General features: G+C 46.0%; 1 protein-coding gene across 3 annotated transcripts in view; it reads left to right on the top strand.

The window, feature by feature from the left end:
• The first annotated feature begins 320 nt into the window (after nt 1-320).
• Nucleotides 321-25,074, top strand: part of Mthfd1 (methylenetetrahydrofolate dehydrogenase, cyclohydrolase and formyltetrahydrofolate synthetase 1) — a 66,977-nt gene continuing 42,223 nt past the window's right edge. Inside the window, exons 1-6 of one of the 3 annotated variants that reach the window (XM_087911743.1) lie at nt 321-593; nt 14,218-14,302; nt 23,833-23,892; nt 24,237-24,290; nt 24,453-24,589; nt 24,706-24,806. In XM_087911743.1, the coding sequence (XP_087767869.1) occupies nt 553-593; nt 14,218-14,302; nt 23,833-23,892; nt 24,237-24,290; nt 24,453-24,589; nt 24,706-24,806 (478 nt within the window). In that variant the 5' untranslated portion in view covers nt 321-552. Of the gene's footprint in view, nt 594-1,177; nt 1,222-11,172; nt 11,250-14,217; nt 14,303-23,832; nt 23,893-24,236; nt 24,291-24,452; nt 24,590-24,705; nt 24,807-25,074 lie in introns of those variants that run through there. The other 2 variants (XM_048415646.3, XM_085697511.2) reach the window with 2 other exon arrangements.

Here is a 25,074-nt window from a genome sequence, read left to right as displayed (position 1 = left end):
CAAAGTGGAAAGCCGCGACTCCGGCTCCAGGTCCAGCACCCGCAATTAGCCCAAGGCCCGGAGAAGCAACGACGATCCAAAAAATCACGCAGAGAGACACAGCAGCGCACAACAACCAAGAAGAATCTCCGGAGCTGGGGAACTTGCTCAGACAGGTCCATTCTGCCGCGGCTCCGGCCGGACCCCGCCTCCCACCGGCACGCCCCCTAGATATGATCTCTGATTGGCTGAGAGCGGGGCGGGAAGCTCCCGGTCAGTCGGAGGCGGGCTCTGCACAGGCTCTTTTCACAGCCAGTCACAACCACCAGCCAGTCTTTAGCGACGATCTTGCTGGGCCCTCCGGCTCCCGCAGACTCTCCAGGTCCTCGGCTGTCAGCGGACCAACGACGTCATTCCTGGTCGCCCGCTCACCTTCGCGGCTGGGAGCGGGGCGCAGGCGCAGTGACTGTATTTCCCCGGGAGGTTCCTCTGACCACGTGGGTCGTGCCGTCCGGCGCGCGCCCGCGGAGAGACTGGAATCTGTTCATCGTGGGTGGCAGACTAGTAAAGGCCATGGCACCGGCGGGAATCCTGAACGGGAAGGTGGTCTCCGCGTAAGCACCTGCCATTGCTGATAGGGGTGGCGGGCTCAGGGCAGGCCGTGCGGGATCTCCATGCACCCGGGTTCTGCAGGAGAGGTGCTTGTGGCATAATCAAATGGGCTGGGTGGGAAGGGAGGACATCGAGACGGCCCCTGGAAGCTGGAAATCAGTTTTCTGAAGCCAGAGAAACAGATCCCCGGCCCAGTGTGTGATTGCAATCGGATGCCCGTTGGCTGCACGCTTGTGTTTTGGCGGCAAGTCTTGCTCTCAAAAGTGTGGCCGCTGGCGACATCTTTCTTCCCGGACTCTGCTTGGAGAGGCAGAACTCAGAAACCCCGCATAGCCGCTTGCGTATAGTAATTCGATTGTGGCGTGACTTGACACGGTTGTTTTGTGACAGAGGGTCTCTTTCTGAGTATTTTTATTTTGTTTTCTGACATGGTCTCTCCACAGAGTCCTAGCTATCCGGGAGCTCACCCTATAGACCAGGCTGGCCTTAAACTCACAGAGATCATCCTGCCTCTGCCTTCCCAGTGCTGGGATTAAAGGCATGCGGCACCACACCCGGCCTAGAGGATCTCTTCTGGTCCAACACATTCCTCAGTACACCGATGACTGCATTTTACTTTCTCTTCCTCCGGTTAGTGCTCCTCTTTCAAGCTGTCGCACATGGAAGGCAAGCGCTGCACACTGAGCGACAACCCCAGTACCCTCATGCTTCGCGCTTTAACAGCCGCCTATCCGTCCTGGCACTAAACGTACTTTTTTTAGTTTGGCTCCAGTGTGCGGACTCTCCTCCACAGTCCATTTGACCTCGCCTGTTCTGGCGCTGCAGATTTGAATGCTTAACTAGTGGCAATGTTTGCCGAATGTACTCCCACAAAGTAGCATCCTTTTGCTTTTGGCGGGGAGAGGGTTGGAAATTGAGCTATTTAGTATGCTTAACCTCTGGGCATTCCTTGCTTTGTTTGGGGAGTGAATGTTGGGGAATTAGGAGAGTGGAGGCAGAGAGAAAGGGATATTTTGTGTCCTTACTGAAGGTTGCCTTTAGGACTTTCGGTATCACTGGTTATTTAGTAACTGCTGTGGCTAACCGTAATTGTTAAATTACGTAAATTGTTAAAGCCCTTGGCTTTATCAGTAGAGGCTTTTAGAGAATGGTGGTGAAACCTACCCCGGGCATCTGGATCCTTTACTGGAGGCTGGGACGGTGAACAAAGAGGAGAAATATAAGTAAATGCCTGGTGAATCTTGCTCAAAGGCAAGGAAGAACCCCCCCCCACACACACACATTTTTTTGGACTAGAAATCCTAATGCATACATCTGAGTACTTTTTCTTTTTTGTTTTTATTGTTTTTTAAAGACAGGGTCTCATGTAGCCCAGGCTTGCCTCAAACTCAAATGTAGCTGAGCCTGGCCTTGAACTACTAATTTAGTGCTTACATCTTCCAAATGCTAGGATTAGAGGTCTGTACTGTCAGGCTTTTTTCTTTCTTAAAATAAGCCTTCGTACACTGCAGAGGTGGCCTGGGGCTTAGGGGTACTTCTCATTGTTCCAGAGGACTCAGTTAGTTATTAGCCCCCTGGTCAGACCACTCACAATCGCCTGTAACTCCAACTCCAAGGGAAGAGATGCCGATGCGCAGGCGTGTCATACACTTACATACACACATGCACATAAATAATATTTTTTTTAAAACTTAATATGTATATTTGAGGTTGGCTCAATATGGGATGCATATAGGCAGTAAATGTTTGTTATAGTGAAGTAAGCGCATGGGTGGTGGTCTCACAGGGTTACCCTCTTTTATAAGATTTGCTAAAGTGAACTTACTCCACACAATCCTGGATACAGTGTTCTTTGGGTACCCACAGTCCTCAGGCTTTAGCCCAACACTCCAGACCTCTTATGTTTACACTGTTTCCTTCTTTGTATTCTTTGGACTACATCTGGTTTTACCCCAGCCCTGTTTTATTCTCTAGCCGTCCGCATGGATTTAGACCCACCATAAGTGAGATTATACGGCAGATTTCTTGCACTGCCAGGGTTGTTTCCCGAAGCATAGTGCCCTCCGGTTCCACCCATATTGTGACAAGATCTCCTTTTTTTAAGGATAGATGATATTCCACAGTTTAACTGCAGTCTAACTGCAGTCTCTATCCATTTGTCTATTAAGGCTGTGGCTGTTCGTTCAGTGGTGGAGTACTTGACTGGCATGTGCAATGCTCTGGGCTCAGAAGAGCACCTAATGTCCTAAAGCAGCCTTCAGAAAGGCCAGGAGCAACTTAGGTTGTTTCCATGTTTTGGCTATTGTGAATAACGCTACATTTATCGTGAGTACGCAGACTTCTTTATAAGGTAATTTAATTTTCTTTGCTCACATTTAGGAAAGGGTTTGTTAGCTCTGATACTCTATTTTGTTTTTAGTTTTTAAAATTTTTTGGGGGGGGGGATGGCTCAATGGTTAAGAGCACTGGCTGCTCTTTCAGAGGACCCAAGTTCAATTCCCAGCACCCACATGGCAGCTCAAAATGTAACTCCAATTCCAGGTAATCCAACATCTTCGCACAGACATATATGCAGGCAAAACACCAATGCATATAAAATACAATTAAAAAATTAAAATTAATTTGATTTTTTTAAAAAAATTAATGGATACATATGCTGTACATATTTATAGAGTACTATGTAATTTTTTAGTTTTTTTTTTTTTTTCAAGACAGTGTTTCCCAGTAGTTATGGATCCAGTCCTGGAACTCCCTTTGTAGACCAGGAACTTGAACTCAGAGAGAGATCTGCCTGTCTCTGCCTCCCAAGTGCTGAGATTAAAGGCATGCGCCACCACCACCCCGGCCAGTACTGTGTAATTTTTAGAATTTATTTATTTTGTGTGCGTTGGTATTTTGCCTGACTGTGTATCTGTGAGGTTGTCAAATTCCTGGAATTGGAGTTACAGACAGATGTGAGCTGTCATAGGGGTGCTGGGAACTGAACCTGGGTCCTCTAGAAGAGCAGACAGTGCTCCTAACCACTGAACCATTCCTCTAGCCCCATCCTGCAGTTATTTTTTAAAACATAAATTAGCCCATTTAGGTAGCGTGTACTGGCCTTACAGTTCCTTCAGTCTTCTGATGATGGCTTGCCCACGACAGCAGGAGTGGCGGTGTTGGTCCAGGCCCCACAGCCACTGGTGCTGGAGAAGCCTTGGTGCCAGATATCCACAGCCCATTGCTTCATTTTGGTGGTTTTTGCCACAGTAGCATAGATCTGATTTTTAAAAGGAAACTCCATGCAATTTTCTTTAGTGATCACATGAACTCGTGTTTCCACCAATGGTACCAGGATACCCTTTTCTCTGTGCTTCGCTGTGTGTCCATAGGAGATCCTCTCCTCCCACCGATGGATGGATGAAGGAATCCATGGGAAATCCTCTCCTTCCGCTGATGGATGGATGAAGGAATCAGACTGGTTGTCAGGCTTGCGCTGTGAGATCTTTTAATTGCTGAACCATCCTTTTTGGCCTTTCCCTTTTAGTATACATCCCAGTGAATGTGAAAAACTATCCCAGTGGTTTTAATTTGCTTTGCCCTCGGAAGTGGTGCTGAGGAGAGTGTGGGTGTATGCCTGTTGGCTAGTTTAACTAGCTTTTCAGCATGTAGTTTGCTGAAATACATTGTTTCTACTTCTGAATGTGTATATTCATATATGTTCACACCTTTTACTGTGCCCTTTTCTCGAAGTGTTCCTACTAGAAAGCTTGTCAAGAGCTGGGCAGTGGTGGAGACAGGCAGGTGGGTCTCTGAGTTCGAGACCAGCCTGTTCTACAGAGCGAGTTTCAGGACAGTCTGAGCTGTTACAGAGAGAAACCATGTCTCGGGGGGAAAATAGAAAACAAAACAAAATGAAGATTGTAAGAGATGATTTAAGTTTTCATCTTGACAAGTAAATGGGACTGGGTAGTATGGGTTTTGATTGTGGAGAGAAATTAAATAGTTATAAGCGCCATTTAAAAAATGGTTGGAGAGATGGCTCAGTGGTTAAGAATAATGACTACTCTTCCAGAAGATGTGAGTTCAATTCCACGCACCCTTGTGGAAGATCATAACCATCTGTAACTCCAGTTCCAGGGGATCTGATGGCCCTTTATGCATCAAGAACATACCTGGTGCATATATACACGTGCTCAAACACATGAAAAAAAATAATCAAATGACTTAGGTAATATGTGACATATGCAGTTTTGTTTATGTCTGTATCTAAAACACCTAGAAACTTTATCACTTCTTACTAATTGTGTGATCTTAAGCAAATTTCTTAACGTCTGTGCTGTAATTTCCTCAGGCGTAAATTAAACATAATATCTATTACTGGGTTTCTAGTAAAATGAAATGAGGGCTTTAGTTTTATGAGGCAGAGTCTTTCCACATCACCAGGCTGGCCTTGAACTCACAGAAATCCCTCCTTCCTCTGGGATTAGAGGTATGCACCACCACCACCACCAGCAGCTACCTAAATGAGTTCTTAGCAGAGAAACATTAAAGAATCTTCCTTACATGTAGTCAGTATTCAATATACCTTAGCTCTATTCACAGTCTATATGGACTTTTCCTTGTGCTGGACCAAAGACATCTATCCTCACCTCACTCCTGGCCTTTGAGACTAAATCTTGAGCCTAATACTTACACCTGAACTATGATTTCCTTAATTCTCTTTTCTACTTTTTATTTTGTGATGGCTCCCAATAAATTGCCCAGGCTAGCTTTGAACTCATTCAATAGCCCTGGCAAGCCTCAAACTCAGTATCCTGCCTCAGCCTCTCAGCTAGGATTCCAGCCCTCTGCCACTAGACTCAGTCCTTTTGTTTTTGTTGCTTGGGGGAAGGTCTTTATAGCCCAAACTATCTGGGAACCTGTGAGGGGAGGGGTAGGGCCAGGAATAGAGACAGTGATGTGTCCCTTGGGTGTTTGCTCAGCGCTGTCTGTGTGCTGTCTGTGTGCTTTCGCTATGCCAGGATGTCTTCAAAGCCCAGAACTCCGATAGTGAATAAAATAAAATAAACAGCCCAAATCTCTCCCCTCAGGGTTTTTTGATGGTTATATGGGCATGATAAATTAGATGTCAGGTGACAGGGAGAACCAGAGCAGGGAGGGAGGAGTGCTCTGCTCTCACAGATAGTTTCTGTGGTATGGGTTCAGTGTTCATGAAAACGAAGGTCATATTTCTTGTCAAAGTGGCTTGGACTTAGGCTGTGAGCCTATCAGTGTTGTGGAGAAGAAGACTCTAAGCCAAAAATAACCCGTGCCTTGGACCTTTGACCTCCCTAGTTAGTAAATAACTGCACGGGTGGCTGGTGGAAAACTGAGGGGCCCTCTTTAGGTGACAAAGCTCACAATGGAGGTGAAACTTTCCCCCGGCATAAGTGTGAACTCTGTAAGAGGGCGAGGGGCACAGGGGAGGGTCTGCTGGTGTCAGGACCACCTTGCTATGGTTCTTAGCTGGGAGCAGGGGTCTGTTCTTGATCTGTTTGGCTTTCCCTCGTGTTTGCTTGTAATTAATCCTGCATTCTCTGTTAGGGGTGCTTCCTTTAATTAATTCCTCTTTCTGGAAAGACTTCTTAGACTGAGTGTGGTGGCGCACATCTTTAATCATAGCATTTGGGAGACAGAGGCAGGTGAATGGATCTCTCTGTGAGTTCCAGGCCAGCCTGGTCTACAGAGCCAGCAACAAAGAGAAACCCTGTCTCGAAAAACAAAAATAAAAGATTGGGGGGAGGGTTGTTTTTTAAGATTCACTTTGTTTTTAATTGTGTGTGTTTGTCTGTCTGTATATGTGTGTGCACGTGTGTGCCAGTGCCCATGGGAACCAGGAAAGGGCGACAGACCCTCCTCCGCAGCCATCAGATGTGGGGGCTAGAGACCAAACAGGTGCTGAGCTCTCGGCCCTTTTACCTGAGGTTTTCCTTTCATCTTCTCTAGAGCAGAAACATGGGGCTTTTTTTTGGTGTTGTTATGCCCAAGTTTCTGGTCCCCAAATGAATTCATGGAGCTGGATTTCCGATGCAAATTACATGAGGATTTTTAATAGTATTCAAACTTAAGTTTGGACCAACACCTTTCCAGGACCCCAGCATGGTGGGTGCAGAGAGTGTGGCAGGGAGCCCTGAGAGGGCAGAACTTTTAAAGGGAAAACGCCATAATCAGGGGAGCTCGTGTCTTATTGTCTTGGGATTGGGTAAGAAAGGCATAGGATAAGGTAGTTTCTGAAACCATTGGTCAGTTTTTGGGCATGAAAACCTAACACTGACAAGGTATCTTCAAGGACAGGATGCCTCCCAAGAACATCTGGACCGTGTTACATTTTATGGCCCCACTCCCTATCTTAATTGGTCATTTTTAGGGCATCTGTTCAAATGTCTGCTATGGCGGCACATTTCTGGAGCTGAGATCACCGGCCCCCCAGCTCAGAATATGGCTTAAGATGATGCCCCTTCTTTAAAATGGAGCTTGCAAAGTCAGTTCCTCACAGTGTACTGGTGTCCTACCCTCTCTTCCTCTTCAAGCAGATATGTTTTCGACTTCCGTGTCCGTCCGTCCGTCCGTCCGTCCGTCCCCCCCAGCCCCCCCACCCCCGGCGATGATGTCCCAGTTTACAGGGGACTTGTGGCAGCTATTCCCTGTCACCACAACAAGCTCTGACAGCCAGATCTACGGTTTGGTAATGATAGATGGAGACTAAAGCTGGTGCAGGGCCCGTGCTGGAAGACCCACTGGCGTGACTTCCTTCTTGGCACATAGCCGGTCACAGCTGCTTAAGCTCTTTGTACGCAGAGCCGTCCCATCTTGTCTCCTAACTGTCTTGCAACAAAACAGTAGCTTATAAGCCAAGTGTTTTGTTTGGCTTGCAGAATTATTTTTAAAAATTGCAACACACTCGTGTCTGAGGTTATATTGAAAATCTGGGTGTCTGACTCTTGGAAAGACAGTGGAGAGTTTAGCGTGCTGTATTCTGCATTCTTGCAGTACTGGGCATTGAAGCTGGCAGAGGGAGGGTTCTGTGTGCCAGCCAACAGCCTGGCCCCTGAGCTACATTCCCAGCCCTGTGGTCTGCGTGTCTAACGTCAGGGGCTTGTTGGAGCTGAGTAGGTGCTGATCTGCTCCTTCCTGGAGTAGGGTAGCAGTCAGAGTCAGGACTTCGTTGTTCAAGAACCTTACCCTTCCTGCATACACCAGGATCTGTTACTCTTCTCGAATGAATTTATAACCCATCTGTATATTTGCTTGTTTATTTATTTTGAGGTTAGGTCTCACTCTGCTTCCACCACCTGGGTTCTAGTGATTGAACTCAGGTTGTCAGCCTTGGCAGCAAGCTCTTCTGGGCTATCTCATTAACCTGGGATTAGGGCTCATTCTGTAGCCCAGCCTAACCTAGAATTTATAGCAATCCTCTTGCCTCAGCTGAGTGTTGGGATTATAGGCATGAGCCACCACTGCTGGTTTTTAATTTGCCATTTAAACTTTTTAATTTTATTAAGATGTTTTTATTGGGGCAGTGGGTTAAGAACCCTGGCTGCTATTCCAGAGGACCCAGGTTAGGTTCCTAGCTCATGGTAGCTTACAACCACCTGTAGCTCCAGTTCCAGGGATATGACCCCATGGCCTCTACAGGTATCAGACACACACACGATGCATATACCAGTGCATATAAATAAATATATAAATCTTTTAAAAGTTAAATTTTTATTACATTTACTTTAATTTTGTGTGTAGTGAGTCTTTAATTGTTGGTGCCTTTTAAGCTGCCGCCATCCTAGCCAGCAGCTGCAACCCTGTAGCCACCGGGCGGTGGTTGGCAGCTGCAGCCTGAGGAAATTCTGTTCCCTCAGGCACCAGCTCTTTCAAAGCTACCAAAGGAATTTGTCTAAATCTCTGTCCTGCTAAGGAACTCAAGATTCAAAGGCTGAAGTAGATCCTGCTTCCCAGAGAGGTTGAATAGCAAGCCGCTGGAAGCCTTCCTCTTTTCTTGCCCCTTCTCCACCTAGCTCCTCCCTACCACTTCCTGTCAGCTAGCTGCTGATCGCAGGTGAATTTTATTTAATCTTTGCATCATTAAACAGACGTTCCAGAGCATAAACAAAAGTAACACACCTTAAGATCATATTCTACAACAGTGGTGGTCTGCTATTACACTTACTTTTTAGTTTTTTACTTTTTATTTGGTTGGGGGTGGAGGGGCTTGGTGTTGTCATGCCACAGCTTGTGTTTGGAGGTCAGAGGACAATTTGGGAATCATTTCTCTTCTGCCATGTGACTCCCAGGGGCTAAACTCAGGTCATCAGGCTAGGCAGCAGTTACTTAACCACTGACCCATCTCTTTATCTGTATAGCCTACTGTGTTGTGTTTTGTTTGGTTTTGCGACAAGTATTCTATTATGTAGCTCTGGCTATCCTGGAACTTTATGTAGACCAGGCTGGCCTTGAACTCAAAGAGGTGCCCTTGCCTCTGCCTCCTGAGTCTGGGATTGAAGGCAGGGACCCCCACATCCACATGGTCTACTTTTTAAATGATACATTTTTGAAGCCTCTCACAACCAAATCTTTTTGCTGCACCGCTGGTTTCTACCCACTAGATGGCAGTATCATCTTAAAACGGCTCCATCTTACTTCTTACGTCATATCCACTTGGCTGTGGTTATTTTCCTGGTGTCCGCTGGTCAGAACCAGAGAGATGTGAGTGGTGCACCGTGGCTCTCGGGTTTCTGCGCGCGCTTCGGCACTGATTGCTCCTACCTACAGACCGATGAACATCTTCCCTTAGATTGCAGTGGTTGCTGAAGAATGCCATGAATCGGGCATGGGTCGATCTGTTCGGGGACCAGAGTATTTCCAGTAGCTTCTTTTGGCCTGGCTTTGCTCTGGAGTCCTTATGTGGAAGATCTAGCCAAAGGGCAATGGAGAGCCATTGTGGGGGGGGGGGGTGTAGGGTAGGAAGGGCAGTGGTGGTGCACGCCTTTACAGGCTCCAAAACTATAGAGTCTCGAAAAACCACACACACACACACACACACACACACACACACACACACACACACACGATTGTAATGACTAGGAAGTTGTTCTGTGATAGCACTTCAAGTTTCTGGAAATATGGGCTAAAAAATTGAAGGACTTACTACCGTTTAATTTCCTATGGCTTTGAGGGCAGCTTCATGAGGGCAGGAGAGGTTGTGCCTGTGTTTTCTCCCCATGCTCCCTGGTAGCTCCTCAACTTCCCCTGCTCCAGCTGAAGCGGACTCAGGTTTCCTCCTCCTCTATTTTAGGGTCCTGAGTAGCCAATCCAGATAGCAAAAGCAGACTGCTTTTCCTTCTTCAAAGTAATAGAAATAGAGATGGCTTTAAGAAAGAGAAAGAAAGAAAGAAAGAAAGAAAGAAAGAAAGAAAGAAAGAAAGAAAGAAAGCAGGCGGTGAGACGGCTCGGTGGGTAAAGGGTACCTGCTCCCAAGCCTGATGACTTTGCCTTTAAGACCTACACCGTGGGAGGAGAAAATTGGCTCCCTCAAGCTGTCCTCTGACCACATACATACCATGGCATACACCCACAGTAATTTTTATTTACTTATTTGTCTTTAACACAAGGTCTCGCTGTATAACCCTGGCTAACCTGGACCCTCATGTATTCCAGACTGACCTTAAATTCATAAAGATTTGCCTACTTCCTATTGATGGGATTAAGGGCGTCTGCCATCACGCCTGGCTCAAGTAAATTTTTTTTAAGGCCTAGATTCCAGTGCTTCATTGGTTAGCTAGCTTAAGTGAGTTCCAAGCCAGTAAGGGACTTAAAACAACATCCGAGGTTCTCCTCCAGCCTCCAAACACATGGGTGTTCCTGCATATACTTATAGATACCGCTATACAGAAAAACACGAACCTTCACTGGAGAGAGAGCTGCCTGTTAGGAAAAGTTTAGGGAGTCAGTGTAACTAGATTCCACCTAATACCAATTTTTCCCCTAAAGGAAACTTCAACCCAGGCTATTTTAAATGGTAGCCTAGCACTCTGGAACATTCTGATCTATGGTCTTATCCTACTGAGCGAAGCCAGTGTTTTCCAATTCACCACCTATGGGACTAAGTTCCCGTAGCTTTACCACCTGCTGAGTGCTTTTATTTTTATTTCTCCCTAGACTTGCAACTTTAGGTCTCCAATGGCCAATTCCTTTCAGAAGATTTGGTAAATAGATGGGCTGTGTCAGTGTGAAGTCTGCTGTGGACTTTAGAATACTTTCAGTTAATTGTTTTTCCACTGCGATTTCATGGTCCGCAAAGCTCAGGGTCTGTGTATAACTGTGACGTTTTCTATGTGCTTCATGGAGATTAGAATTCTATCCCTTTTTTTTTTTTTCTTTTTAATTAAACCGTCAGTAGTGATGTAATTCAATCTTGGCTGGATTCTGCAGTGGCAGTGGTTTCCTTCTAGTACCGCGGATTGTAACGTTCCTGATCCCTTTCCAATTCAACAACCAGAACAAACTTAACAATGGACAACTGACCGTGTGACTCATGTTCCAGACCCTGGGATGATTCCGTCACGCCAGAATAAAATAGTCTCCATGCTGGCCCCGGATCCCAGTTCGCATGTTTCCGCCGGTTGCCCACTTCAGGGTGTTGGCAGGTGCGCATCTTTCTGCCAGCTGATTAGAAAGTCACTGGCCTGTTGTGATCCTGTGTTTGTTTTGTGAGTGGCACAAAGAGCCTCTCCTGCCTTCCCACGTGACAAGGGGGTAATCTCAAGTGTCCATCTGTTTCATCTATTGTTTCTTTTGTTTCTTTTCTTCGTTTATTCCTGCCGTCTTTGTGCCTTTTTTTGTTTTGGGCGTACTTGTATAGCATAGGTTTTGCTTCCTTTAGGATAAGGTAAAAAATTTTGCCTATCACATGCCCCTCTGTCCTCCTCCATTTTTTTTTTTTGAGACACATTCACATGTAGCTCAGGCTAGACTTGAGCTCACCGTGTAGCTGAGGATAACCTCCAACTTCTGACCCTCTTGCTTCTACCTCCCAGCTGCTGGGGTTAAAGGCATGTGCACCAAGCCCAGCTTGCGCAACAGAGCGCTGAACGTAGGCACTTTGTGTTCCTGTTTGTGTCCTGACAGAGGCTAGAGGGAAGGGAGCTTGGAAGAAGGGGCCAGCCTGGGAACCTGACACAGCTCCTCAGTTGCCAGGCACCATGAGATAGCTCATTGTCATTGACAGGGAACAGCAAAGGCTGGGGCCGCTAGGAAGTGGGAACTTGGCAGCTGTTCTTGTTTCATGGGAGAGCTGTGTCCAAAAACATGAAAAAGAAGAGCTATGTCCATGATCCAGGTCAAATCTGATTTAAACAAACAAACAAACAAACAAAAAAACGAAACAAAACAGAGTGAGTTCCGGGACAGCCAGGGCTGTTACACAGAGAAACACTGTCTCAACAAACAAACAAACAAAACAAAACCCCTGTGGTCCATCTATTCTGTTTTTGAACTATATTCTTGTGTTGAGTAATGCTTTGAAAAAAATAAGATAATTGACTAGAAATAAAATTTGGAAATTTTGAGTAAAACTCTGATTTTTTTTTTCTGAGACTTTTTTTTTTTTTGCTGTGTACTGGCTTGCCTGGTAGTTCTATGTAACTTAAGTAATTTGTTTCTGCCTCATTGAAGTTTCACCCTGCATCGAGCTTTTTTATTTTATTTTAATATTTATTTATTTATTATGTATACAATATTCTGTCTGTGTATGCCTGCAGACCAGAAGAGGGCACCAGACCCCATTACAGATGGTTGTGAGCCACCATGTGGTTGCTGGGAATTGAACTCAGGACCTTTGGAAGAGCAGGCAATGCTCTTAACCTCTGAGCCATCTCTCCAGCCCCCAGCTTTTTTATTTTTAGACACAATCTCCTGAGTTGCCCAGACTCATGCTGAACTCACTCTATAGCCCAAACAGGCCTTGAATTTTTGGTCCTCCTGAGGAGCTAGGATTACTGACCTGAGCCACCAGGCCTGGCCTTTAACACCGTGGTGGTCACTAGGCTGGTCCGGATAAACTCGTTTCTGTGTTGCCTACACCCGATGGGGAAGCGAGGAGAAGTGGAGATGGGAGGGTCCCAACTAGAGTGAGGCTTGAGCACCAGCTTACATTAGTATGTCAGGTGTAGTTAAGGCGGGCACAAAGAAGGGCAAATACAAAACCGGCTCTCCAAAAGATGTGAGTGCCATGGGTAATTTGGATGTGTATTCGTTGGTGTGACTTAGTTAACTGGCTGCTCGAATGTATGGAAATATGTATCCCAGAACACTGATTATCTTGGTTTCTTAAGAGGTTATCCCTCTGTTATCTCTTTCTACCCCCCCCCCCCCCCCCCCCCCCCCGTCTCCCATATCCTCCCCTCCTCTGAGATGTCTTGTGAATTCTAGTCTGGCCGAGGATGGCCTTGAATTTCGGATTCTTCTGCTCTGCTTCCTGGCTGCTGGGATCACAGGCATTTGCCACCACTCCTGTCTAGGTTTTCTATTTTGTCATTTTGGAGACAGTCTCACCTCATATAGCCCTGACTTGAAACTTGCTGTGTAGAGCAGGCTGGCTCAAACTGCAACCCTTTGGCCTCAGCTTCCCGGGTGCTGGGGTTACGGGTGTGTGTCACTGTGCTTGACCTAAATCTTTTGTAAGGACAACTGTTTCCTGAATTAAGATATGATAAATCCATGATGAGTTTGGAGCGGCGTTCTTCGATCTGCCCCTCGGCCTCATGTGGCTGTGGTCACACTAAAATGTGTCGCGACGTTATAAACCAGAGTTCTCCACTATAAAGGCGTCTCAGGACAGCATGTGGGGAGTCGAAATGCGAAGAAAAGCAGAGCCTTCCAGAAGTGTCCAGGTTTTCCTTTACTCACTGTGGGATTGTGGACGCCATGACCGTTCATGGATTCATTCTGTTTCTAGAGGATGGACCCCAGGGCCTTGCAACACTAGGCGTGCGGTCTACCACTGCACTGTATCCGCCACAACTAAGATGTTACATTTGTTGCTTAATTGTGTGTGTGCACGCGAGTGTGTGTCAGGATCAAACCCAATCCCCCGAGAGCTGGGGTTACAGACGCTTGTGAGCTGCCTGATGTGGGTGCTTGGAACCCAACTTGGGTCTTACCTTTAGCTGCTGAGCTACCTCTTCAGTCCCCAACTGAGATATTGTAGACAACCTTTCCTATCCTTACCTATTGGTTCAGTTGCTGTCAATAGGAGTTAGAGAATAATCCAAGTTAAACTGAGGCCTGGGCAACTGGTGGGAAGGCCGTGAGATACGGCATACCAGATAAAAACCCATCGCTGAAGCCAGGCGGTGGTGGCTTACGCCTTTAATCCCGGCACTGGGGAAGCAGAGGCAGGTGGATCTCTGTGAGTTCGAGGCCAGCCTGGTGTACAAGAACTAGTTCCAGGACAGCCTCCAATGTTACAGAGAAACCCTGTCTCAAAAAAAAAAACAAAAACAAAACAAAAATAAAAACCCATCGCTGATGGTAGCTTGTATTTCCAAGAGATGATCCAGTAACCTGCCTCTCTTAAGCTTGAAATGGAAGCTCACGCTTTTTCTTTCCCACTAGGCAAATAAGGGAGCGACTGAAGAGCCAGGTGACTCAGATGAAGGAGCAAGTTCCTGGCTTCACACCTGGCCTGGCCATCCTGCAGGTAATATGACCTCCTCTTCCCGTTAGCCCCACCCCTGCCCAGCCTCTCCCCAGCATGAGAAGCAGCAGCAGTTCAGGCCTCTTTTTGCCCTGTTGTGAAACCTCACACACTATGGTGTCTCGTTGTGGGCTCCCTCTGCCACCCAGCTTCCAGGTGCCAGATTATCCTGCTCTCTGCCAGTGTGATGCCCTTTAGGGCACTTTAGTCTTTTTTTGTTTTGTCTTGAGACAGGGCCTTGTGTATCCCAGACTGGTATCAGAGTTGCTATATAGGCTATGTAGACTCCTAATTTTCCTGCTTCACCTCCCGACTGCTGGGGCTGTAGGCTTGTGCCACCCTGCCTGGTTTTGTGTGGTGCTGGGAATGGAACTCAGGGCTTCCTGCATGTTAGAGAAGCCCTCTCCCCACAGCTGCATCATTAGACCTGCCCCTTGGGTCTTCTTAGGACCTTTCGTACTCTTAAAATTTAAAGATCTCATGGAACTTAGCTGCTAATAGTTACTGTATTGGAAATAAAATTTGGTGGGTCTTTTTCTTTTGTGTGTGTGTGTGTGTTAAGTACATTAACTCTTTTGTTAAAAGACTTATTTTTTTAGGCTGGGTCTTACTGTGTAGTAGTCATGGCTTGCCTGAAATTCCCCAGCTTCTAACTCAATGAGCTCTATCTGTCTGCCTCACCTCCTGCGTGCTGGGATTAGAGGTGTGCACCACCATGCCCTGACCTAAAGGACCTTTTGTTTTTAATTACCGGTATAAGTGTGTATCCTTGTGTGGGTATGTGCACATGTGAATGTGATTACATCTGTGTAGCATGGGGGCCAGCTTGTTGGGGTTTCTGTCCCACCCGGTACCCCACAGCCGGCAAGTCCCAAAGAAAATCACACGGAGTCTACATTAGGTTATAAACTGATTGGCCCATTAGTTCAGGCTACTTATTAGTTCTTATAACACATATTACCCCATTATCCTTATCTACGTTAGCCACACAGCTCAGTACCTTTCTCAGCTGGGCAGGTTACATCCTGCCTCTTCGGTGGTCTGCACAGGCGTGGCGGAGGGAGCTTCCTGCTTCCCAGAATACTCCCAGTCTCTTTTCTCCACCCCTACTTCCTGTCTGGCTTTCCCGCCTATACTGCCTGCCTGGCCAATCAGTGTTTTATTAAAATATGATTGACAGAATACAGACAATTCTCCCGCACCACATCTGGAATCCAGAAGGAGGTGTCAGGGTCCCTTGAGCTAGACTTAGTGATGGTTGTAAGCTCCCAACATGGGTGCTGAGAACCATATTCTGCTCCTCTGTAAGAGCAGCAAGTGCTCTTAACTGCTGAATTAGCCCCCCCCCCCATTAAGTGTTAAATATAATTTATTTCAAAAGGCCAATAGGAAATTCTTGCTATGTTAACATAAACATTATGAAGAGCTGGCAGTGGTGGCACACACCTTTAATCCCAGCACTCGGGAGGCAGAGCCAGGCAGATCTCTGTGAGTTCGAGGCCAGGCTAATCTACAAAACACGTTCCAGGACAGGCAGGACTGTTACACAGAGAAACCCTGTCTCGAAAAATCAAAAAACAAATAAGCAAACAAAAAACAAGCCAGGCAATGGTGGTGCACGCCTTTAATCCCAGCACTCAGGAGGCAGAGGCAGGTGGATCTCTGTGAGCTCGAGGCCAGCCTGGTCTACAGGACAGCTAGGGCTGTTACACAGAGAAACCTGTCTTGAAAAACCTTTAAAAAAAAAAAAAGGTATTAAACTAGCCAACACACCAAGACTCAAATTTTATTTTTGTTTTTTACTGGTTTTTGTTTGGGACAGGATTTAGCACTTTAACTTGCCTGGACTACGTGGCCATCTTGGCCTTGGCCTTGTGGGCATCCTCTTGCCTCACCCTCCTGAGTGCTGGGATTGCAAATATGTGTACAGCACCATGCCCAGCCCAGTTGTTCATTTTTAGGAAGTATTTGCAAAATACTCAAGCCTGAGTAATCACTGTTTGTCAGTTCTTTCAAGAAAAGTTGGGGAAATGCATCTGGTTCATCTGGCAAGGCAGATTGGCACACGTGCTTCGCCTATTAATAGCCGTGAACTTCCTTCACAGACAGCAGAGCTGTGGGGACTTCCTGATTCTTCACAGAGAATCCTGAAAAGACTTCCAGGTTGAGGTCTAATAACATCGATAACTGGTGTTGCTTGTCAAGAGTCTTCCTCACTGAAACTGCCATCTATTTTTCCTGAGGGACCGCGGCGGAGTAGGAGTAGAAAAGTAGTGGGGTTAGTGTCCTTGGCTTGATTTGTGCTGCCCCCAGCAGACTTACCCCCTGTTATTTGTGTACGATCAATACTAAAGTCAACACACATACACACACACATACACACACACACGGCAAATGGCATCATACTCTCTGTGTAAAGGTTGTCAGAGTTTAAAAGGAAATTGCTCATGAGAAGCCTTGACCAAGGGACGGCTGTCACACATGACTACTTCATCACTGTGTGGATGACTGAAGGATTGGTTTGGATGGCAGAAACAGCCGTCATCTGAAACTTCCTTCGGAATCATCATCTTCCATGTCCCTCATTCTCTCTGCGCGTCTGCACAAATGCATGCCCTTTAATTCTTTGCTCAGCCTCTGTCCCTTATTTATTAAAAATTCCAGAACGAGTGGTAGTTAAGTCCCGCCTCCCCCGCCCCACACTGCTATTCATCCACACAGCCTGAGCAGAGCAGAAATGCACACACACAAGGCTGCGACTGCCTGGTGTGCTCCATGCTGCGGTGGCTTTTCCTTTTTTTTTTTTTTTTTTTTTTTTTCTTTCCTCAAATAACTAAGCACCAAGATTTGTGTGGTGGGTGTATACCTGGTACATTTGGAGACTGGTTACTTCTTGGCTTGTTAATTGTTTGCTGTGGGAAGAAATAAATGTCAAGAATTGCGGCTGTGGGCTGGAGGTGTAGCTCAGTGGTAGAGCACTTGCATGCACTGGGCCCTGAGTTTATCCTCAGCACTGCAAAAGAGGGGGGGGCAAACAGGAAAGAAAGAAAAGAATTCGTTTCTGTAAATCATTGGACTAAGCTATTTCACTGGGTCTAGCAGTTCAACGAGAGGTCAAAGTGGAGTTGGTCATGCAAATGTTCAATGCCACCAAACTGTTTTTTCTACACTGAGAGAAAACAGCCAGTTTGCCCAAACTGGCCAGTGTCAGTTGTAATCTGACATTGTCCAATCTGCTATCATTTCTGTGGTTCTGGCTCCCTGCCCCTCACCTTGCAGAGAAAGTAACTTTGAAACGGTACATAAACTTTCTCCTTTTTCCCTGCTTTCCTTGGCCTCGGTCTACAAACCCAACCTCTGCTTTATGAAGTGAAGTGTACTTGATTGTAGAATTGCAAAGAAAACCAGTTAAGCTCTTTAAGTTGTTGTGATTCCTTCCTTTTTCCTTCCTGCCTCCTTCAGCATCTGTTTGGTTTTAAAAGGGTCTTAAGGGTCTCAGACTGGATGACCTTGAACTTCTAATCCTTCTGTTTCTATCTCCCAAATGCTGGGATCACAGCTGTGTGCCATACTACCCAGCCTAATTTATGCTAGCCAAACCATTTCTCAGCAATAATATTTAAAATTGACCTCAAATGTATTGATTTTGCAAGTATCTATTGTAGCCTAACAATTTCTGCTGCTATGTCTTTTAGCAATGAAACGGTGCTATGGCTGCTCTAGGCTTGCTTTGGCTACATAAAAGGTTGCCAACCGTCACAACCAGAGGGCTAAGGTCATCTCTATTCAAGCCTGTGTGGTACACGCCTTTCCCAGTGCTGCCAGAGGACTAGCAGTTCAAGGCCAGCCTGTTCCTGTGAGAGACCTTGTCCAAAACAAAACAAAATATCATTCCCAGGAATCTGCTTCTTAGATCTTTGTTGACAGAGGTTTTTGTCCCTCTCGGTCCTGCAGCTGTTCAGTCCCAAAGAAACACACAGAGGCCTATGTTAATTATAAACTAGTTGGTCTAGTAACTCAGAGTTTCTTATTAACTAATTCTTTTTTTATTTAAAAGAATTATTTATTTTTATTGATATTTATTTAGCTCTACATTTTTCCCTGCTCCTCTCCCTGCCTTTCCCATTTCCCCTTCAACCCTCCCCCAAGGTCCCCATGCTCCCAATTTACTCGGGAGATCTTGTCTTTTTCTACTTTCTACTTCCCATGTAGATTATATCTATGTATGTGAGTCTCTCTTAGTGCCCTCATTGTTGGCTAAGTTCTTTGAGATTGTGGTTTATAGGCTGGTTTTCTTTGCTTTATGTTTAAAAACCACTATGAGTGAGTACATGTTATCATTGTCTTTCTGTGTCTGGGTTACCTCACTCAAAATAACGTTTTCTAGCTCTATCCCTTTTCCTGCAAAATTCAAGCTGCCATTATTTTTTTCTGCTGTGTAGTACTCCATTGTGTAAATGTACTACATTTTCCTTATCCTTTCGTCAGTTGAAGGGCATTTAGGTTGTTTTCAGGTTCTGGTTATGACAAACAAAGCTGCTATGAACATAGTTGAGCACATATCCTTGTGATACGACTGAGCATCCTTTGGATATATACCCAAAAGTGGTATTACTGGGTCTTGAGGAAGGTTGTTCCCTAATTTTCTGAGAAATTGCCACACTGACATCCAAAGGGGCTGTACCAACTTACACTCTCACCAGCAATGCAGGAGTGTTCCCTTTTCCCCACAACCTCTCCAGCATAAGTTGTCATCAGTGTTTTTGATCTTGGCCATTCTTACAGGTGTAAGATGGAATCTCAGAGTTGTTTTGATTTGCATTTCTCTGATGACTAAGGATGTTGAACATTTCCTTAAGTGTCTTTCAGCCATTTTAGATTCCTTTGTTGAGAGTTCTCTGTTTAGGTCTGTACTCCATTTTTTTTTTATTGGATTACGTGATATTTTGGTGTCCAGTTTCTTGAGCTCTTTGTATATTTTGGAGATCAGATCTCTGTCTGATGTGGGGTTAGTGAAGGTCTTTTCCCATTCTGTAGGCTGTCGTTTTGTCTTGTTGACCATGTCCTTTGCTTTATAGAAGCTTTTCAGTTTCAGGTGATAGCTAATTCTTACATCTTAAATTAGCCCATAATTCTTGTCTGTGTTAGCCACGTGGCTTGGTACCTTTATCAGTGAGGCATTCTCATCTTACTTCTTCTGCATCTGAATGATGACTGCAGACTGACTCTTTCTTCTTCCCAGGATTCTCCTGTTCTGATCACCCTGCTTATACTTCCTGTCTGGCTACTGGCTAATCAGTGTTTTATTAAAATACAAGTAACAAATCTTTACAGGGTACAAGACCATAGTCCTACAGCAGATCTTGGATTTTGTTCCCTGCTTTAGATCTCTATCCCTCCCATTCTGGGTCACCCTTGGGTTTTTTGTTTGTTTGTTTTGTTTAGTTTTAAGTATATGAATGAGCTTGTATGTATGTCTATGCACCACATGCATACCTGGTACCCACATAGGCCAGAAGAGACCCCTGAATTCCCTGGAACTGGAGTTTATAGATGGTTGTGAGTTGACATTTGGGTTTGGGAATCACACCCAGGTTCCCTGAAAACGCAGCGAGTGCTCTTCACCTCTGAGCCATCTCTCCAGCAGGAAGCGCTTGGTAAAATACAACCCTCATCCTAACCCACCCACTACACTCCCTTTACTGATGGGATGGCAGTACTGCTTGCATAGATAAGTGTTTATTGTGGTCCAAAGGTTCTATATTTGTGACTATACTAATTGTGATATGACCCCTATAAGGTAAAAGCTGTCCTAACAGTAATTGCTGCCCCAAGCATCTTGAGGGCTTGCCCAAAGGATGAGTTTGGCACCCCAACCAAGCGCTGGTTCCAAAACCTGCTTGTTTTTCTCCCTTGTCACCATACAAATCAACTCTGCTTTAGGAAATAAGAAAATGGTTTATTCTGACCATGATAGATCAGAAAAATATGGATTCAAATGATCATTCCAGGGATCAGAATGACTTTCCACCATGGAAAGGTCACCTGAACTTTTATAGTCACAAAGAAAGCCATCAGTCACGTTTACAAAATACACATGTGGATGATCAGATAAGTGAGTTACGCTAAGGTAATCTACTGAGATACTATCTTTGTCGTTCTTGGTTTTAGGGTTAATAGAGGCTGAACGTGTCAAGCTTAGACCTTTCTCGAGTTTTATCTAGAAGTTACGAGGCCATCAGATATGAGCTGGATAACAGAGCTATAAAGACAACCGTAGGTCATTTTGGCTCTTCCATGATTCTGACATGTTCACACTCACAATATTCTGCCTAGTCCAGGCAACAGTCTTAAAGGACATCCATGCAGCCAGGGTGCGTGCACAGCTGGAGCTGTCAATTCAGCCCAGACTCAAAACAAACGGTAGGATGTTCATGATCTTTTCCAAGTAGATACTTGTGGGATTTCCTTTCTCTTCCTTCCTTCCTTCTTTCCTTCCTTCCTTCCTTCCTTTCCAGACTTGATACACTTTCTGGTATAAAAACTCTATGTTATAGCTACAGCTGAAGCTTGGGTCCTCTAAACAGAGACTCTAGTGTGAGTTTTCACAAGCTGGTCAGTGAATTCCTCCAGATAGGAAGACTTGGTGAACGGTCTCTTTCCTGAAGTTGGGAGTCAGGTAGCTGTAGGTCTTGGAGATGACTTTAGAGGTGACCTTGGTGAAGTTGTCCAGGTGACAGGGCGGCCCCTGGCTGATATGTAGTAGTCATAAATACTGCTATTGAAGCAACTACTTGAGTACAGGAATGGAGATCATGCCATTACCTCTGGGGACAGGGATGAGGCACACAGGATGAGCACTACCACAGTGACCTGTCACCTTGCGTGGGATTGAGTGGGGCTTGCCAATCTTGTTTCCATGGTAACCATTCTGCAGAAAGACAATGGGAAGCTTGGCCAAGATGATGGCTCCTTGGATGGCAGTGGTTATCTCCTTGGAACACTTAACACCATGACCAACATGATCGTTGTAGCCCAAATCTGCAGTCTTTAGAATGTCATCCTCTAGGGATGCTCCCAAGAGGGCATCAGTGATCACAGCTTCCTTGATGGCAGGGAGGACAAGCAGATCTCTCCCAGGGCCTTGATCTTCATATCCTTGACCCGGTGACCCAACTTGGTGAGGTGGTCCACTCCTTATCTTCCATTTTACCTCCATGGACCTCTGGAGGCTCACCGTGGCCCCTAAGATGGCTGAGACCTCCCAAGCCTGGACCCCAGTCCTTTTGTACCTGTGTCATCTGCCATTTGGCATATTCCTTTGGAAGAAGCTTGGGTTTTTTGTTTGTTTGTTTGTTTTTGTTGTTGTTATTGTTTGGTTGGTTGGGTTTTTGTTTTTGTTTTTTTTTTTTTTGAGACCAGGTTTCATGTAGTAGAAGCTGACACTGAACCTGCTGTGGAGCCACACAGAACCTGGCCTTGGACACCACAGCTCCCTCAAAGTGTCAGAATTACAACTGTGTGCCCAATTGGTATGGTGGTGCATGCTTTTAATCCCAGTGCTTGAGAGGCAGAGGCAGGAAGATGTCTGTGTTCATGGCCAGTCTGGTTTATATAAAAAGTTCTTGGCCACCCAGGGCTATCCAGTGAGACCCTGTCTTAAAGAGTAAAGATAAAACAAACCCTAGTGTAGACGCTGTCTGACCCATTATAAAAACCATTGGCCAGTTTGTAGGAGGCAGAGGCAGGAGGATCAGAATCAGACTTGGCTACATGAGACCCAGCTTGATTTCAAACTCACCAATCTCCCTCCTGCCTCAGCCTCCTCAGTGCTAGGATTACAGGTGTGTGCCACCGGATCTGGCTTATTATTGTCTTGTTGGGTCTTTCTGATAGTATGATATACGGCCCCTTTGTAGGAAGGGATTAGCACTCAGGATGAAATGCTTAAGTAACATTCTTGATAAATCATACTGGGATTAAGATGTGTTCTGGGGAACCAGTCTACACCCACCCGCTTGACTGCCAGTCAAGAATCTAATGTTCTTTAAACATTCTTGCATCTAGTCTATGACTGATTATATAACCAGCTCCCCTGTGAGAGGCTCCGAGCTTGGGGATGTGCCGTATGCTCAGGGCTTGTCTAGCATCCAGCATGCAGGAGACAGGACCAGAAAACAAAGCTAAACTTCCAGGATTCAAGTTCCCCCATAGGTCTCTCCTAGTTCTTTGAAGTTCAAATTAGTCAGCAAAGCTGAGAACCAAACAAATACGGAAAAACCAGAACTGGGAATGAGGCTGTATTCCTGAGATCCCAGAGCAGCCTCACACATCCCCACGGAAAGTTCTGGAAATTCTGTTATGAAGCCCAGCCTCCTGTGCTGAGGACTTCACTTAACCACTGCTTTGCCCTCTGCAGTGTGGAGAGACGCAAACCTTACTACAAAGAGCTGTTGACCCCCAGGACATGGGAACACATCTGTGAAATAGATTTTTACAGATAACTGATTGCATTGAAAACCCACAAGCATGGTCAGGGTGAAAAACAGGGTGTAGTAGGGTCCGGGTTCCAAGGGTCCAGTGGCTCCTACACTGACTGCCGGGAGGCGGGCACCAGTGTGCCCCCCCCCACCCCGCTCCTGTTCTGTGTCCACTAGCAGAGTGCACTGACAGTTTTCACTGCAGTGTGTGGCTGAACGTGATCATTCCCACGGCCTGTGGGGGGGTAGGAGGTGGGTGGATGATGCCTTTGGGATCTTCTCCCTCTGGTGTTTTTCTGGTCTGATAATAATTTCTTAGTTTTAATTACCTGTACTTTTCTAAGTAATCCTGCATTTCTGGTAGCCCAAAACACTGCTGCCTTGTTCACAGGGCAGATACAGGGCGGCAGCAGGCGCACAACCTTTTTTGTTTATTTGCTTTTTTTTTTCTTGGTACCTGGAGGGACAGCCGTGGGTGCTGGGACCCGAACTCTTATATTTTTGGTTGTGAGCGTAGCCTTTAATAGCTGAGCCATCCCCTCCAGCCCTGTTTATTTGCTTTTTATAGTTTTTTACCTTTTTCAAAGATTTATTATGTACACAGTGTTCTGCCTGCATGTACATCTGCATACCAGAAGAGGGCACCAGATCTCATTATAGATGGTTATGAGGCACCATGTGGTTGCTGGGAATTGAACTCAGGGCCTCTGGAAAAGCAGCCAGTGCTCTTAACCTCTGAGCCATCTCTCCAGCCCCCCCACTTTCTTTTTAAACGATGAGTTATCCTTATTGTGCAGGCTGGTCTTCCGGGTTATCGAGCCCACTTTAGCATGCTTTTTCCTTTTGGATTGTCCCTGGGTTGTCTGAGCCCGGTCAGGGTACAGAGTGACACCACTTGTATTCACTCCCAGCTTCCTTGTCTTCCAGAAAAGTTTCCTTCATCGAGAGTGACGCAGCTCAAACATTCGTTTTATCCAAACTAAAATTGCAGGAGTTTTTCTGTACACTTTGCCTTTCCCTAACCGTCTGATTTGCGTGTATTTATTATTCCAGGTTGGCGACAGAGATGACTCCAATCTTTATATAAATATGAAACTGAAAGCTGCTGAGGAGGTAAAGCCAGAACCCCACCCCACACACATCCTGCTGGTGACCCCTCCCACGGGAACTTTCCGCCACCAGCAGACCCTAATGTAGCTGCTGAGCAGGTCAGGATCAGTGACCTAGCACAGCTAGTCCGCCCCCCCACCCCCGTGTGCTTCCCAGATGAGTGGGTGGGCAGTGATGGTGACTGCGAAGGTAACAGGTGAATTACCGGTAGGATGTATTGATTCTTCTCCACACACAGGGGAAGTGATGCCTGGCGCTCCTTTGTCTTAGTCACAGTCCTTCAAAGGAACAGGCCCAGGTCGCAGGCTCTCTTGCCGCTTACCCGTTTCTTGTGTTCGTTTCTGCAGATCGGAATCAAAGCCACCCACCTTAAATTACCGAGAACGTCCACAGAGTCCGAGGTGAGCGAGTGAATGAGCGCGGTGAGGTGCCTCCCCGGCTGCTTCTTTTAGGGGCTTAGATACACTTTGCAAACAGCAGATCTCCAGGTTCTTCTTCCCAGCCCACACTTCCCCGTTTCAGCATCTGTGGGGTAAACAAATGAACTATGACACTTGTTTTAGGTGTTAAAGTGTGTCATCTCCTTGAACGAGGACTCCAGTGTGCATGGATTCATAGTGCAACTGCCTTTGGATTCCGAGAATCCCATTAACACTGAAACAGTCATCAACGCCATCGTGCCCGACAAGGACGTGGATGGGTGAGTGCTACCCCTGGGTTTATTTACTGTGCTTCTGTTTCTGGAAATATACCACATTTGTTTCCAAAGAACAGAGCCTGCCTTCCTTCTTCCTTACTTTGATGGCTTTGTTTTAGGTTGACTAGCATCAGCGCTGGGAAGCTTGCCAGAGGTGATCTGAATGACTGCTTCATTCCGTGCACACCCAAAGGATGCTTGGAGCTCATCAAAGAGACAGGTAAAGATGAGGCAAGCCAGCGACAGGAGGCCGCTGTTCCCTAAGAGCATTCTAGATCCACAACAATACCGAGGAAGTGGACCTTAGGGAAACGGATGGGATTGACAAAACGAAAGCTGAAGAAAAGGCTCAATTTTCTCCCCATGTGGAATGTACGTGCTGTTGTTTAACAGGCGAAGGAACAGGCTCCGAGCCAGAGTACTTGCAAAAACACCTGTAATCTCAGCTCTTGGAAGGAGGATCATACGTTTGAGGCCATCCTGGATAC

Source organism: Myodes glareolus, chromosome 11 (genome assembly GCF_982192425.1).
Source record: "Myodes glareolus chromosome 11, mMyoGla1.1, whole genome shotgun sequence".
Classification (NCBI taxonomy): domain Eukaryota; kingdom Metazoa; phylum Chordata; class Mammalia; order Rodentia; family Cricetidae; genus Myodes; species Myodes glareolus.
The sequence above is the reverse complement of the archived record's forward strand: the minus strand, read 5'-3'. Positions and strand labels throughout refer to the sequence as shown.